The sequence below is a fragment of the Pseudonaja textilis genome, chromosome Z (genome assembly GCF_049901715.1).
Source record: "Pseudonaja textilis isolate UNSWEBS1 chromosome Z, rPseTex1.2, whole genome shotgun sequence".
NCBI lineage: Eukaryota > Metazoa > Chordata > Lepidosauria > Squamata > Elapidae > Pseudonaja > Pseudonaja textilis.
Window position 1 is genome coordinate 95,287,575 of NC_142008.1, and position 15,930 is coordinate 95,303,504.

Here is a 15,930-nt window from a genome sequence, read left to right on the forward strand (position 1 = left end):
CAAGTGAGGACTATTTGTAAGTTATATCTGTAAATGATTTCTAAGAATCCTATTATATATAAACTGAATATTTTTCACTCTTTTTCTGTGAGAAGGTTATATTGCCAGTGGTATGTCACAAGAGTGCTTGCATTCAGCTTAACATAATGGCTGCTATAACTAATCCCTACTTCCTGATATCTTTTCTGTAGAATTTTCAAGATTGCATCCTGGCTCATATATTGGAAAAAAAACAGAAAAGGAGATTACTATTAATCTGAATTTGGAACCCTTTTTAAAATAACCTCATACCTGCCTCATCTTTATGTCTTCAGGCTCAAATTAAATTCATGGTTAATTCAAATTAAATTCATGGTTGATCCAACAATTATATTGTGCAGCATATCCATAATATTAAAAACCCACAAACAAAATGAAATAATCAAATTAAAACCATATTTAACAACCATAAATGGCTACTACAAACATAATTTGACAAGGCCATTTGTTTTTATATGATTATCTCTTGAAATGCAAAACAACATTATTATAGGATTGATCCAATATCCTAACTTAATTGAACCCAAATAATAAGCTATAAGGATACTGAAAAAAATTGCAAAAGGTAGCCCATAGTCTATGTATAATACAATATTTTTCTTGAATTTGTAATCTGAAGTAGCTGTTAGAGTGTAGTTTTAAGCAGTTTGAGCTTTGTCTGTTGTTTTTTTTAAATGATATTCATAAATATTCAACATAATGGTTGAAGATAGCATGTCTTGGCATCATTAGGAAATATGTCTTGTGTTGGGATCATTTCCCTAAAACTTTTTGTGTTCCCCATCATATATGCCTTTCCCTAGGTCTTACTAATCCTTATATACATGCCCCCTCTTCTTTTCCTAATTCTAAAGTTGTCAGTCTTTCAAGAATTAATATGTTAGTCTTTCAGGTGCCACAGGGTTCTTCATTGCTTCTGACAAACAAGAATACAATTCTTCCGTAGGTGTGAAAAACTGGCTGAATTCATTTGCCAGAACCGCCAACAAGTACGCCGTGCTGAACACTTATATCAGCAGCTTCCTATTCCTGGACCAATTGAAGAGTTGCTCTCAGATGTTAATGGCACAGTAACAGACATAATTTCTGCGCTAGTCACTAGGTAGGATTGAGTACAACTAGGCCTTGATTTAGGACCATTTCTTTAATGAGAGTTCAAATTATGACCTCAGAAAAAGTGATCTATGACCCATCCTCGAGATTGCAACTGTTGCACCACCCCTGAGTCATGTGATCCCACAATTTGGGCTCTTGTTTCATGGCAGTTGCAGTGCCTAGCAATCATATAATTCCAATCTGCCCGGCCAGCTTCCAACGAGCAAAGTCAATTGGAAAAACTGGGTTTCCTTCATTCACTTAATGACCACAGTAAAAATGGTTGCAAAATTGGATCCAGTCATGTGACCTGCTAAAGACACTATCACCTAGTGGCCAAAATTCCAGTCCCTGTTGTGTTCATAAGTCAAAGTCTACCTGTACTTTATTGATGTGTTTTTTTTTATTCATTGTGGGTTGTAGTTTGCTATTGTTTTCTTTGCTGATGAGATGTATATACTGAGTCATAAAAGCTAGCATATTTATTTTTGCATTTTTCACCTTCTGTAACCAGTGACTTAGTCTTTCCTCCCTCTTGTCTCCTTATAGCACATTCATAATAGAAAAGCAGCCTCCACAGGTGCTAAAAACTCAGACTAAGTTTGCAGCGACAGTACGGCTGCTGGTTGGAGGAAAGTTAAATGTTCACATGAACCCACCACAAGTAAAGGCCACCATCATCAGTGAGCAGCAAGCCAAAGCCCTGCTGAAGAATGAGAGTACCCGCAAGTATGTATATTTCTTACAGGCTAAGGAAGCCAAAGAAGGAAAGAATCCATTTCTCCTGAACCAGCTTTCTTACTGCTTACTATCCTCCATAAGTGTGTGTTTCCAGCGCCAACATTTCTGAAGGATGCTGCACTAAGAAAAGCTGACAGAGGATGTGAAGAGTAGAAATTAATACATAGAAACATGCCATTAATATTTTTAAATAAAAACATAATCATTGTAACTTTGAAAATTAAATTGTCAAGGTATCTAGATATTTTTACTGTTTATTCGGGATGCTAAAGTATTAGGGGGCAAGAAAGTTAGTCTGAATTTCAACACAACTCCCCCAGGATTGGAAGGTTTAAGCCTTTTTATTTGACTTCTTCTTTGCCGCTCTTACAATCTGTGACTAAGCCAACTTTCATTACCTATATCCTTGTTACAGTTTGTCAGTATTTGGTTGGAGAAAACTTTCTCCTGAGGTAGAAATTTGATCAACGTTATAGAAAACATTTACGGTAACCTAAAGGATTAAGGCAAGGGCAACAGAGCAAAATGTGACTGCTTGGTTTTAGGTAATTCAGTGTACATTGTACATTCATTTGCTTGTAATAGATCTCAGAATTTTGAAAAGCAGATTTTATTAAGCCATGAGAACTAATCTAAAATCTCCACTGGATGAAGCCATATCATTGGCATCCCCATAGTGCAAAATTAACACTCTCAGTGGGGTGATACAAAATCACCAGTGGCGTACTGGCTTGCATTCAACTAGCTGCCATTTCTTTCTTTTGGCAGTGAGTCCAGTGGTGATATCTTGAACAATTCCTGTGTCATGGAATATCATCAGGCAACTGGAACACTGAGTGCTCATTTCCGCAACATGGTGAGAGATGTCTTCACTGATTCACACTATCTACCTCCAGCTCCACATCCCACTGTTGTTTTTCCTGTTGAAAATATAATTAAGGGGGAAAGCCTCATCATCCATTGTAGTCCCACATCTCCTAAAGACTAATTCTAGATTTAGCTTTTAATAACTGGTGTGGGAAATAAGGTTGCTAAGTAAATTTCCCCTGGATGATCTGCCTGAGTATAGAGTTGAGTTCCTGTTCCTGTTTAAGGTTTTTAGTCTTGAGTGTTCTGTAGACAATGTGTGATTGTCTACAGAATGACAATTGTCTGTGACAATTTCCTATTTCTTGTGTCTCCCTCTGTTATCTCATCCATCCACAGTCCTTGAAGCGGATCAAGCGTTCAGATCGTCGTGGTGCTGAGTCAGTGACTGAGGAGAAGTTCACCATTCTCTTTGAGTCTCATTTCAGTGTAGGTGGCAATGAGCTGGTATTCCAGGTGAAGACATTATCTCTGCCAGTGGTGGTAATTGTGCATGGCAGCCAGGATAATAATGCCACTGCCACAGTGCTGTGGGACAACGCTTTTGCAGAGCCAGGACGTGTGCCCTTTGCTGTGCCAGACAAAGTGATGTGGTCCCAGTTGTGTGAGGCTCTCAACATGAAGTTCAAGTCTGAAGTCCAGAGCAGTCGTGGACTCACCAAAGAGAACCTCCTCTTTCTTGCCCAAAAGCTCTTCAATAGCAACATGAATCATCTGGAAGATTATAACAATATGACTGTCTCCTGGGCTCAGTTCAACAGGGTAAATAAGATACCAATTAACAACTAGATTTTGCCAGAAAACCACTTTGTGGGAAGTAGTTTGGCCTGCGGGCCTTTTCCATCACCATAACTTTCTCCCCGTTGTTTTTCCCATCTGCATCACTGTCATGTGTTCTCTTTTTCTCCCTGCTACTCAGTCTGCATTTGAGATTTAAAAAAAGAGAGACAATTCAGCTTGTTAATGTAGTCTGAACTATCTTGAGCTACACATGCAGCTGATACAGTAATTAGCAAATCATGTGAATGCAGATTTATTCTCTGCCATTTTCAAATGATCATATCTGTGTTTAAAATCAGTAAACCCTCAGCTGATTAAAAAAAACTTAACATGTTGGTGGTCTTACTGAGAACCTTTTCTTTATGCAGAAAAAATATTTTTATAAAGACAACAAAACTTAACCTGAGTGCTGGAGTTCAGTTGCTTGCTTTCTCTTGGGCTTGTTGGTAATCTCTTCATCTCAATCCTTGATCTCCAAAAGGGAACAACATTGATTTATCTCACAGAAAGGAGACCCATAAGGAAGTTTTACTATTAAACTTAATGATAATCCTAAACATGCTAGAAAAGTTCATTCATATAACCTGTGAGAAGAGAGGAAACCTGCTTTGACAAGATTAAAAACCAAATGAATAAATGTGTGTGTGTGTATTACTTTGACAACAGCTCAGGAATGCTATTTCTTGCATAATATAGATTAAATTATTAGTCAGACAGTGAGTTTTGAACTCTGAATTTCTTATCTTGGAGCTCATTCTTGATATTAAATAGGCTCTCATTAAACTTGGAGATTTCTTGTTTTCAAGATAGACTATGAATTAATCAATTAAATGTATAAGTGATTTTGAGGGAGGAACAGATTAGGATGTACAGATGATACAAAAATAACAAAATAAAAGATGCCCACAATCAGGTGAAAATAAAAATAAAAAGTGAGGCTTAAAAGTTTGTGAAACCTTTTGAATTTTCAATATTTCTGCATAAATGTGGCCTAAAACATAATCTATTCTCCACACAAGTCTTAAAACTAGATAATGAAAATCCAGTTAAATAAATGATCAAAACATTATACTTGTTCATTTATTTATTGAGAAAAATGATCTAAAGCTATATATTTGTGTAGGGCAAAAGTATGTGAACTTTTGCTTTCAATAACTGATGTACCTCTTTGGACCGAAATAGCTATGACTAAATGTTTCTGATAATTGTTGATCAATCCTGCACATAAGCTTGTAGGAAGTTTAGCACATTCCTCCTTACAGAACAACTTCAATTTATTGATTCATTAGAGATACATCAAAATCCTTCTTGAAATAGTTTAAATACTGTCTAGTAATATCACCATATGGACTGCCTTCTTGCATGAGCAGAAATATATTTGGGTACTGTATGTAAAACATGTAGTTTACTACATGCATGCATTTTGTATAACTTAATCAACATTACAGGCAACTAACTGAATTTCTTTTAAAAATTGAGTCACTCAATAGTGCAGTGATAAACAATAAAAATAAAATAAAATTTCCCATGATTAGTCATTCAAATCCAGGGAGGTTCCAAAGTTTTTCCAACTTTTGTTCCATCAGTTTGAAGTTACTAAACTTAAAAGAATGTGTATTAAGTTTCTGATGAATATGAATGCCTGTGTATTTTGCTATAAATCTATTCCTTCTCTAATATACTAATGTAGGATCAGAGAAAATATAAAGACCTCTAACAACCAAAGAAAGATTCCAGAACCATGATTTTCTTTCTTTTCATTTAACCAGGAAAATCTTCCAGGGAGAAATTATACATTCTGGCAATGGTTTGATGGAGTGATGGAAGTCTTGAAGAAACATCTGAAACCTCACTGGAATGATGGGTAAGAATTCTATTCCCCACTCCCCTTCAATTTATTTTTCCCTGTCTAAATACTTTGCTGGCTGACTTGCCTCTATCACTTCCACTTCTCTAGGGCTATTCTAGGTTTTATCAACAAGCAACAAGCACATGATTTGCTAATCAGCAAACCAGATGGAACTTTCCTCTTGAGGTTCAGTGACTCTGAAATTGGAGGGATCACAGTTGCCTGGAAGTTTGAAAATGGTAAGTTTTCAACAACATTAATGCCTATTTTGACCACCATGAGAACATTGGATCAGAACTTTTCAAAACAGATGTGGCATAAAAAATATTCAGTTGTTACCTGTTGTTGCTGGAATTCTAGGTTTCTCCTGCTGTATCTATTATAAGAATATTCTGTATTTCTTGCAATTCATAGAAATATCTTGAAAGTCTGCAGGATAATTTCTACATATTGAGCACATATTTTTTTATCTGATTATGATCTGGGGTTTTTGCAGCTGAGAGAATGTTCTGGAACTTAATGCCCTTCACCACTCGTGACTTCTCCATCCGCTCCCTGGCAGACCGCCTTGGTGATCTTCCATATCTCACTTTTGTGTATCCTGACAGACCCAAGGAAGATGTTTTCTCCAAATATTATATGCCAATCACTTCAGGTAATTTCAGGAAAGTGCTTAATTATTATCATTGTCCTTTTCAATGGATACATATGATTCTTTCATCCCCAACAATTTCAAATCCTTTTTCCTTTGGCCATTTACATTGTATTACAATGACATATATAATTTTAGAAACATCACTGGTATTACATGATACTGTCAGAAAATGTTGCTAAAATGCACTATTAAAAAGATAGGTAAATGCTAATGCAAAGAGAGAAGGCAGTGGTACAGCTAGACTGGAACTGTATATTTATCTAAAAGACGAGATAATGATAAAGATTGAAGCAAAACAGATATTTTTCATGACTAGTTTTGTTTCTTTTCTTTTTTTGGTGAGGAAAGAAAAGTTCTTTTTAATGACCAGGTAGTGACTGTTTTTACAATTGAATACTTGAGAAGGATAAAGTCTGTTTCAATTTACTTATTTATTTTGAGTAGTTTTGAAATATAGTTATATGCAAATCTTCAGCATGGGTTTTTCTCAGTAAAAGATTTGCAGATCAACAAGGAAAGGGAATGGTGTAGCTTTTGGAAAAAATATTGTACAAACAAAACAAACAAGCCAAATTCATTCATTCCTCCTTGGGGAAGGGTTTCAGCATGCATGTAATTAAAATAAAAAAAATATCAGATGGCTACTATTCCCAAAAGGGATTCCTACATAAAGTTTGTCTTATCTAGTAACTATATGCTTCTCTCTCACATACCCCAACTCCTTGTTTTTGCAGCAAAGGCTATAGATGGATATGTAAAGCCACAAATCAAACAAGTTGTGCCAGAGTAAGTACTGTGGGTTTCGAAAATGCATTTTTATTTTTTTAAAGGGAGAGAGAAATAAGGAAGAAGTGGTAGCTATTTATTTTCAACTGGGATTCTTTTTTTCTCCCCAGCTCTCTTTTCAGTTAACTATTCAGCTAGAAGTACAATAATTGTGTTAGCACCCTCATCTTCAGCTTTAGATCTTGCACCTCCCAAGGAGGATTTATGATTTTAAAAACTTGAAGCAAGCAAGCAACATGAATTGGGTTTCCATTTTGCTTGCTTCAGTACGAAGATAGGAATGAGAAAATGTTGATAATGTTAAGGTGTTGTAGCTTGATGATTGCACTTTCTAAAAAAAGAAGTTTGGGTTCTCTGTGCAGTTATGTCTCTGCTTTCTGATTCTTTTTATACAGGGCAAGTGTGGATATTTATATCAAGGAAGGAATCTGAAATGTGTATTCATACTTTCCATAAAAACAACCTCAGATAGTTCATGTATTTCTTGCCACTGAAGAATCCATTGGTGTCAGGCAAAAATATTTGTTTCTGGTTCCATCTGTTGTAGGTTTGCTGCCTCTTCAGGAGATTCTATGAGTGCAGGGGCTTCCTACATGGAACAAGCATCATCACCGGCTGTTTGCCCTCCTGCTCCTCACTACAACATGTACACACAAAAGTAAGCGAGGCAAGACCCTTGCCACTGAAAGTTCTCTGCTATTGTAGAGGTCTTGCATTTTATAGTTGAAAACATACTAATCTCGCAACATAAATATTCTGTTTGCATGTTCCTAATCTTCTTTTAAGACAGAGGTTGCTATCACATCATTGCCCAGTTATGGGGTTGGAACAGACTGAGGAGTTCTTCAGTCCCCTGACTAAGAATAATATTAGGAATATAAAGAATAGTAATGTTCTTAATAAGAAGAGGGGTATTTGAGAAGAGACAAAAGTCTCTCTTTAGGTTCTTGCTGCTTTCATCAGAATAATGAAAGCAGTCTCGGAGCATTGTGCTGGGTGTCACCGCTTTCTTGATGCACTCAGAAAAGGGATAATACCTGCATTGAAGTGCTGCTTGCATCATTTTGACAAGTCCCTTGTTCCCTTTGGGGATACCACTGGTGAGAGTTTCCCTAAATATCCTAATTTAAATTACCACTAAACAGCTATTTGGAGAACATTGTGATTTGTGAGAAGGACATAGCATGGGAAATGTCTCTAGACATCACAGTGGCAAGCATTGGAAAGATAGTTCTGCCAACTCAAATCTCCAATTGGTTACTGCTACTCATGGACAGAGGTTGTATGGACTTATAGTGGATGTTCTATTTTTGAATGCTGTCCCTGTACAGAAAGGAAACATAATGAACAGGGAGAAAATGAAGAGGCACAAAAAATGTGGCATACAACATCTCACTTATGATCTCCAGAGTTTCCCCAGAATGTATGGAACTCAAATGTGAGTCCTATGGAGAGGATATTTTGCCACTTAGAAAGTGATTTTTAGGGCTAAATAAAATAAAAATAACCTTAAGCTTTACAGGTTCTTAAGACACCCATTTACTCTTGCAATGCCTCCTCCATGTTTCCTGTCTTTGGGAACGTGCATACTTTGGAAGCGTGTCCAAACATTCTACACAAATCATTTTGCACTCCTTTAATCAACAAAGGTTCTGCACCTTGCACTATAACTTTCCATTTCCTATTGAAATTTTTTTTAAATTTACACAGTGTTTCTTTTTAATGTAAAAGATCATCTTTTAAAAGTGATCTTATACCCACTTATCACAGTCAGAAATGGTAAATTCGTTCAGTTCAGACTTTTCCCATCTGCTTTTTCTATAACTAGTTTGTTATCTTAACTCTTATGGGCAACATTTCATCTTACCTATGGAATAGGGTCAGTTTTTGTCAGTTTTTGTCAATTGTCAGTTTTTCTCTAGTAAGAACAAAGATGAAAATATAAAAAGTCATATCCGTGAAGATTTTAAAAATGTTAGGAATTAGGAAAAGTCATTCCCCCTCCCGTCTCTAAAATGGAGGGGGAAATGAATGAATTGGAGAGGACTGCATATTTTTCTAAAATCAGATTGTTAGAGCCTCTTCCAAATAGCCTCTTAAGAAAGTTTTCAGAAATAGCTTTTTTTAGAATTCAGAGTTTTTTTCATGGTGCTCCTTTCTCTCTTTCTCAGTCCTGATTCAGTTCTGGATCCAGAAGGAGAATTCGACTTGGATGATTCAATGGATGTGGCACGACATGTGGAGGAATTGCTGAGGCGCCCCATTGACAACCAGTGGATCTCCCATAATCAGTCTTGATCCTGCCCCTTCCCTGGAGAGACCATGAGGCAACTGTGAAATATTAAAAGCCCTTCCCTGAGGGAGTTTGTAGCTGCTGTAAGAATGGGTTTCCTCATCCTGTGGGGGACCTCTGGCTGAGAGGGTAAAGTACCTGAGGGACAGTGGGTGCTGCTTTTCCCCCCTTGCCCATGTGGGGAAGGCGGTAGAATATACTGCTTGATTTTCCATCTGCTCTTTTGAGAAGCTTGCCTCAGGCTTTCCGCTTCTGCATACCGTCTCCTTCTGCCAAGCTATCCTTTCATTTATACTGGGAATCCTTCTCTTCCTCTTCCTCCCAGACTGTAACACATTGCCCTTCTTGCCTAGAAGCCTTTTGGGATCTGGGACAAGAAGGGACTGAGCTATGGAGGAGAGTATTCCTTACTCAAAGCCTTGTCATTTAATGTCTGATTTATTTCTATTCTTTGCTACTTCCAGGATAAACACTCTGCATTTGACTTACGCTTCCAGGGTACGTGCCTATATGCAGCATTCTGTATAAAAGAGGCATTCACTCTGGGAGCTTTTTTTTTTTGAGCCTCCGATGCGATGCAGCCTAACCCTGCCCAAGTGCTCTGGAATCTTTTTTTAATGCCTAACCATCCACTTCCAGCTTTTTCAATTTACCTTGTTACAATGATGCTTGCTTACCTCCAAGTTCTTGCATTTTAGTGCTATTGGCTTTTGACATGTCAGATGCTTCTTTCCTATGAATCACAAACACAACAGATTGTGGAGGATGCTTCCATTAAAATACAGAATTACAATTGGAATAATGGTTTCCCTCTTCTTGAATTTGAGGGTAGTGACTGGGGAGCAGTTTCAAGGATTTGACTGCTAAGTACAGAGGGGGAAAAAAGACCATTTGATTTCTAAATGTTCCAACGAACTTTTCTAGTTCTCTTCCCCCATGCCTTCTCATTAGGCTGAACAACTGGGAAAAACATTCATATATGCACTATTTTTATACCTAGTATTCAGCAAAGCTCAGATTATTTTAACAGTTACAGATTTTACACATATGTCTGTGGGCCGGGTGCTATATTTAGAAAATGGTCCAGTTTCCAATCCAGCCACAATTATATTTTTGTTGGGACTGACAAATTACCCAACAAAAGTCATGAGGAACATGGGGGGAAGAAAATGCCTAAGGATTGGCATTCTCAGTTTTTGCAGGGTTTCTCCTCCTCCGTTCATTGAAACAAACATATATATTTCAGAGAGCTTAGTTAAAATATAAAGATTAGGTAGTTTTATCTAATCAAAAAATTGCAACAGAGGGGCTTGACTAATTTTTACTCCTCAGGAACTCCCCCAACTTCTGACTGAGCTAGAAAAAGCATGTTATATGCACTTTGCCCTGGAGGTAACTCATATAACAACTGTTTGAAGGTTAGGAAATATACATCTTTTGGGTAAACAAAGTCTAGTCACTTGGAAGTAATCCTTAAAGATCAGCTGTTGTTGAAACAATTCCTTGCTTTCTGCTAATACTCTTGTTTTCAATCAAGTCATTTCTAGGAATAACTTTGATACTCTTTAGGATTGTATATTCATTATAGTGGAATTATCAGCAAATGCTTCAATCATTATTGTCTTTGAAAAATAGATTCCTTCCCCCCACCCCCAAATAGCCTTTCTGTTGCAGATCTTTTGGTGGTAGGTTAGCTGCTGCACTACTGTAATTCACTTTACTTACTAATACCTGCGATATGAGTAAACTTCTTTCCTGACTTCCTGCATAATGTTGAAAAACTGATACCATCTATCCATCTATCTATCTATCTATCTATCTATCTATCTATCTATCTATCTATCTATCTATCTGCTTTTTCTTCTGCACAAGCTTATACTACTTAGTATTTTTAAGGATTCCTTCTCACTATAACACATTTACTTCCATCTTCTTTCACTGCACAGTGATACAGTCATTGTTGCAGTGTCAGAACTAGTATCTCTATAGTATCTTTAGTATAAGTCATAAGAAAGTCCTGAGGACATGTGCCCAGGACCATACAGTTATTCTGCAGTAGTAATTTAGCATCTAGCACAAATTAAATATTTGAACTTTATTTACATTAATTTCATTTTTTTCATTCATAGTTTTGAAATCCTTTTCTTGATAGATGCCTTTTTTCTCTCATTTTATGATTAGTCTTTATTTGAATGACTGTGGGCAACAATGCTTCTCAAATACCACTTTCTAAGCTGGGATAAAATGTTCCTGGGAAGTATCATTATACCCAGTTCAAAAGCTTCTCAGATCTTAGGCCAAACTGGTGCCCTCCAGATGTAATGGACACTAATACTTATCATTCCAGCTAGCAATTTATAGGGGTGGCTGATCTAGCCCAAACTTCCTTATTTTATCATCCTTATATGTTAGCTGACTTTCTTTCAAACTAGTTTCCTGTCTCATATTCTTTGGAATTGCACAGAAACATCCCTACTTAAAGCAAATATTAATTAATAATTTTATGTAGTTATTGTATCAGCACAATCTTACAAAATCTATTCTTAATTATCAATGAGATTTGCTTCCAAATAAAAATGCAAAGCACAGATGGTACACCTGCAGTCTCCCAGATTTTTTGGATTATAGTTTCCAGCATTCTGAACCTTCATGATCGGTGGAACGGACCTGCAAGGGACTTGCAGTTTTAATAACTATATATGAATCACATAAATCATATTTTCCCATTTCTTATTTTAATGATAAGTCATAGCAGCCTGGTTCACATACTGTCTTAAGAGGTAAAGTATGGTTCATGAATCACACTGTGAGGTATGATTACTCGTCCAAAGTCAAATCAACCAGGTTATGATTTAGCACAAATGTGTGGACACAGTTTTAATATATTTGCTGGTTCTCCTGTGTCTGTAATAGGAAACTATCTGCAGCAGAGGAGTCTCCATTTTAAAAATTAACTTTGGGATTTCTGCACAAAAAGGATACATTCTACCCAAGTTAAGGCCCTTTCCTGGTCATAGTGGTATGTTTCACATTGTTTGTAGACTGCATAGTAATTCAATACCACCAACGTGCTTGTCAATCTCTCCCCTTATATTTGTTAAACTTACTATACCATTTGACATTTATTTTTTAAAACATAGAGAATAAGATATTGGAGTTCTCTAACATTATCTTTATTTTGGGAAGTAATTCTGGACTCATGTGGCTGCAGAGACTATTCTTAGAGATGATGAGTGGCTAGCCCCAGTGCTCTGGAAATATGTACATCTTTCCAGAAAAAACAAAAAGCAAAAAAACAAATAGCTAAGTTAAGGTGCTAAACTATCTGATCACAATCACCATTTAGTCTTGGATAGATGAGTATCTGTAAGAGACTGTTTGTACATGGTCAAGTCTACTTTGCATCTTCTTTACTGAGCCTATTCACAATAGGTTTCAAAATCTCACATATCCACAGAGGCTTCCTGCTTCCGGTGATTTACATGACCTGAGGTTTTATTAAGCTCTTTCCTCCATAGCAAGCAACAATCCCCTAGTTGTGTTCTAATGCCATTGGTTGCTGTTTAAGAGCAGCACATAGAACTGACCCATAGGGATGCTTTCTGCTATATAGATTGGTATGCCCACTCAAAATGGAAAAAGATCTGCAACAAAAGTATGTTGTTAATGTTAATGGTGCTTCTGTTTAATTTAGTAAAAATTGCACATACATTCTTGGTGGACTGTGCCTACTTCAGTTTCATTAGTCCGATGGGTCTGTCTGAACAACTGTTAAAAATCTGGCTATTGTTTCATAGTGTGGGAGGTATCCATAAAATCCATTTCATAGTGAGGGAGATATCCATAAAACTGAGACATACAAACATTGCACTATTTTAAAGAATTGTTTTGCCAAGTGTTTAAATGGTATACAAAGTAAAGTTTTCTGCTAAATATATTATTTGTGTTTGAAAAAAAACTTACAAAGCTAATGTTTTCATTTTTGTTTTAAACTATAAAAGGGAGAACAACCTCAATATATATTGCTTAAATGCTTTTTAGGTTTTTTTTTTACACAAAAGCCATCTATGTGAAAAAATATCTTTATTTTAATTAAATATCCATGTTTTGAAAAAAGATGTTGTAATCTTTGTGCTACAATAAAGTATTGTAGGGTAGTAATGACTAATGTGGTTTTTAACTCAAGGTGCCCAGTATATTCAGAGAGAAAAATATTGTGCCTGTAACTGAATAAATAGAGTAATTTGGCTGAAATACTCACAAGAAACACAAGCTACAGAGTATACACTAATAAATATTTGCAAAAGGAACCCTTGGGCCAAGTGTGAAACACAATGAGGCAGATATATGTAGGTATTCCATCACACCAGTGTGGCTATTTCACTTGTCAAACATGTGTCACATTTCACACACCTGTCTTAATGCAATTTGGGTTTTTTTTCCTCTATGTAATTTTAATACATGCCTCTTGGCAATTTCAGCTTTTGAGTACTGTAAAATACAATGTATTTCAAAGTTGTACCACTATCAGCCTTATTTGTGGACTACTATTTAAAAAACAACCAGCTGATACGACATTCCCAAATAGCAACTATGTTTTCCTGTTTTTATTTTGCTGTTTTTCTCAGTCAGCAGCTGATTTTTTTTAAAAAATGATGCCTTATGTATGTAAGATATATTGATACATATTATGCCATATAGAAAGCTGTTAAAACTATTGCTTTTTAATATAGTTTTAATTTTTGGTAATTTAATTCTTTACAAATGAAAAGAATGATGTCTAATGCATATTAGGTTTGTATTTTAAGGCAGTAACTCAAACAATTCCATAATGCTATAACATACCATAGCTTATTTTTGAATGTCCACACATAGATTTGTAGATCTTAATAAACCTGGATGATTCCTTCTATGCTTTCTATTCCATTGTCACTAATTTTCAGTAAATAAATGGGAAGGAAAGCATTCAAATTAGGAAAAATTAATGAGATTTTATAAATGAGAATAGATTAGTTGGTGTGTGGGTGGATGGGTTGATAAATGGGGCAGAATTGTGCCACAGTACCAATATTGCTTTGATTAGAAGAAAATATTGCCTTTCCCCAAACAGGTAAATCACATATTTCTGACAACCATTCTTGGAGATTGGAAATAATATTATTAAATTTATCCATCTAGAATATTATCTGATTCTTTGGACATTCTGCCACACTACTCATTTTCCCTGAAGTTACTCTATTCTCTGGAACAAGTAGGAACAAGAATGAAAAACAGACGAGCATTCTTCACTTGTATTCTTCTAAGTATTTTACCTTAGAGCATTGGACCAAGCACTAATATACATTAAGAATAAATTAAAAACAGCCACTTGCATTCATTTTAATTGCTTGCTTTAATTTTGCTTTATGCGAAGAGCATTCTGTCAGTGGTTATATAATGCCAGGTGCATTGTGAGCTCACATTAAATGTGTATAACTTTTACTTGTTTCCCATTCCTTGCAACAGAAGCTTAAGAAAAATCAGTCCCTGCCATCTCATATATTCACAATGCAGTCAGCAGAGAGCGCTCAAGTGTCAATATTTTTTCATCCTGGATAGGCATCTTCCCAACCTATAGCCAAGTGGTTTGTTCTCTCTAACCCAAAAAGGCAAGATCTCCAACTCTCTCTCTCTCATTTCAAATGTCTCAAAAAGAGTCCCTCTTCCCCACAGCAGAGCACACAGTTCAGACCATCCAGTGCTAACATTGCCTTCTATAAGGTCCACCAAACTTATTTTCGCAAGCATAGCTAAGGGCTGTGTTTACTGATCCAATGGTTGTATTTGCATGTTTAAGAGTCATTTTTTAAAGTGTCCAAAGACGAAAGATGGGCTGGGGTAGGGGAGATGGAGAAGAGGATGAGCAGCCAGCTTCCTTTGATTAAAAAACAAATGTTATTTACATTATACATTAGTTTCTAGTGACATCTTATAAGAGCTCGCAGAGACTTCTGTGGCTAAACTGGGACCAGCAGTCTGTCTTAAGTGAAAATCAAACTGTGGTCTGTCAGAATGCTAGGCACTCCTAAATGACATTACTAAAACATACTGGTTATATTTCTAAAATATAGGCATAGATGATAGATAGATAGATAGATAGATAGATAGATAGATAGATAGATAGATAGATAGATAGATAGAAAAAAAGAAAGAAAGAAAATTAAATGCATGTTTCTCAAATCCGTTTATGAGTCCTTCTATGAAAACCCTGGATAAGAAGAGTGAACTCTTATGAGGGGACAGCATCTATCCACAATGGAGTGAGCTATAGGGCAAGCAAGAACTTGTTCCCTGCAATTATCTCTTTATGCTGGACAGTCTTAATCACAGTAATTATTATTGGCAAACATGCAAAAATTACCTCAAAGAAAAAACGTTAGAAATAAGGATCTTATTTTTCCTTCCATTGTTTTAAATCAGCTATGCTAGTGTAGCCTTGGCCATGGTTAAGATGTGTGGACATCAACTGGCTGGGGAATTCTGGGAGTTGAAGTCCACACATCTTAAAATTACCAGGTTGAAAAACACTGGTCTACACAACCAAGCAAATAAGAATGTGCAAAGCCCCCAACTATTATTCCTGTCTACTTTGACATGATAAGCCTCTCTGTGCCATTTAAGTCTAAACACCTTAGTTGGCAATTTCACAAAGAGTCCTTTGTCTCAAACTGCACTAAAATGGCTTTTGAGCCCCAGCCATCTGCAGGAAGGAAGGAAGGAAGACAGAAAAGCAGTTTCACCTGGCAAGAAACATGCAAGAAGAATTATATCTTGGGAAACTGGAAA

General features: G+C 36.3%; 1 protein-coding gene across 3 annotated transcripts in view; it reads left to right on the forward strand.

Annotated features, from left to right (window-relative positions):
* The window catches only part of LOC113442826 (signal transducer and activator of transcription 5B), a 34,938-nt gene extending 21,676 nt beyond the window's left edge, over nt 1-13,262 (forward strand). For all 3 annotated transcript variants that reach the window (XM_026710630.2, XM_026710628.2, XM_026710631.2), the window contains exons 8-17: nt 986-1,141; nt 1,684-1,863; nt 2,644-2,731; nt 3,082-3,504; nt 5,292-5,386; nt 5,480-5,610; nt 5,868-6,026; nt 6,761-6,812; nt 7,360-7,470; nt 8,984-13,262. In XM_026710630.2, the coding sequence (XP_026566415.1) occupies nt 986-1,141; nt 1,684-1,863; nt 2,644-2,731; nt 3,082-3,504; nt 5,292-5,386; nt 5,480-5,610; nt 5,868-6,026; nt 6,761-6,812; nt 7,360-7,470; nt 8,984-9,110 (1,522 nt within the window). In that variant the 3' untranslated portion in view covers nt 9,111-13,262. The remainder of the gene's footprint in view (nt 1-985; nt 1,142-1,683; nt 1,864-2,643; nt 2,732-3,081; nt 3,505-5,291; nt 5,387-5,479; nt 5,611-5,867; nt 6,027-6,760; nt 6,813-7,359; nt 7,471-8,983) is intronic.
* The last annotated feature ends 2,668 nt before the right edge of the window (nt 13,263-15,930 follow it).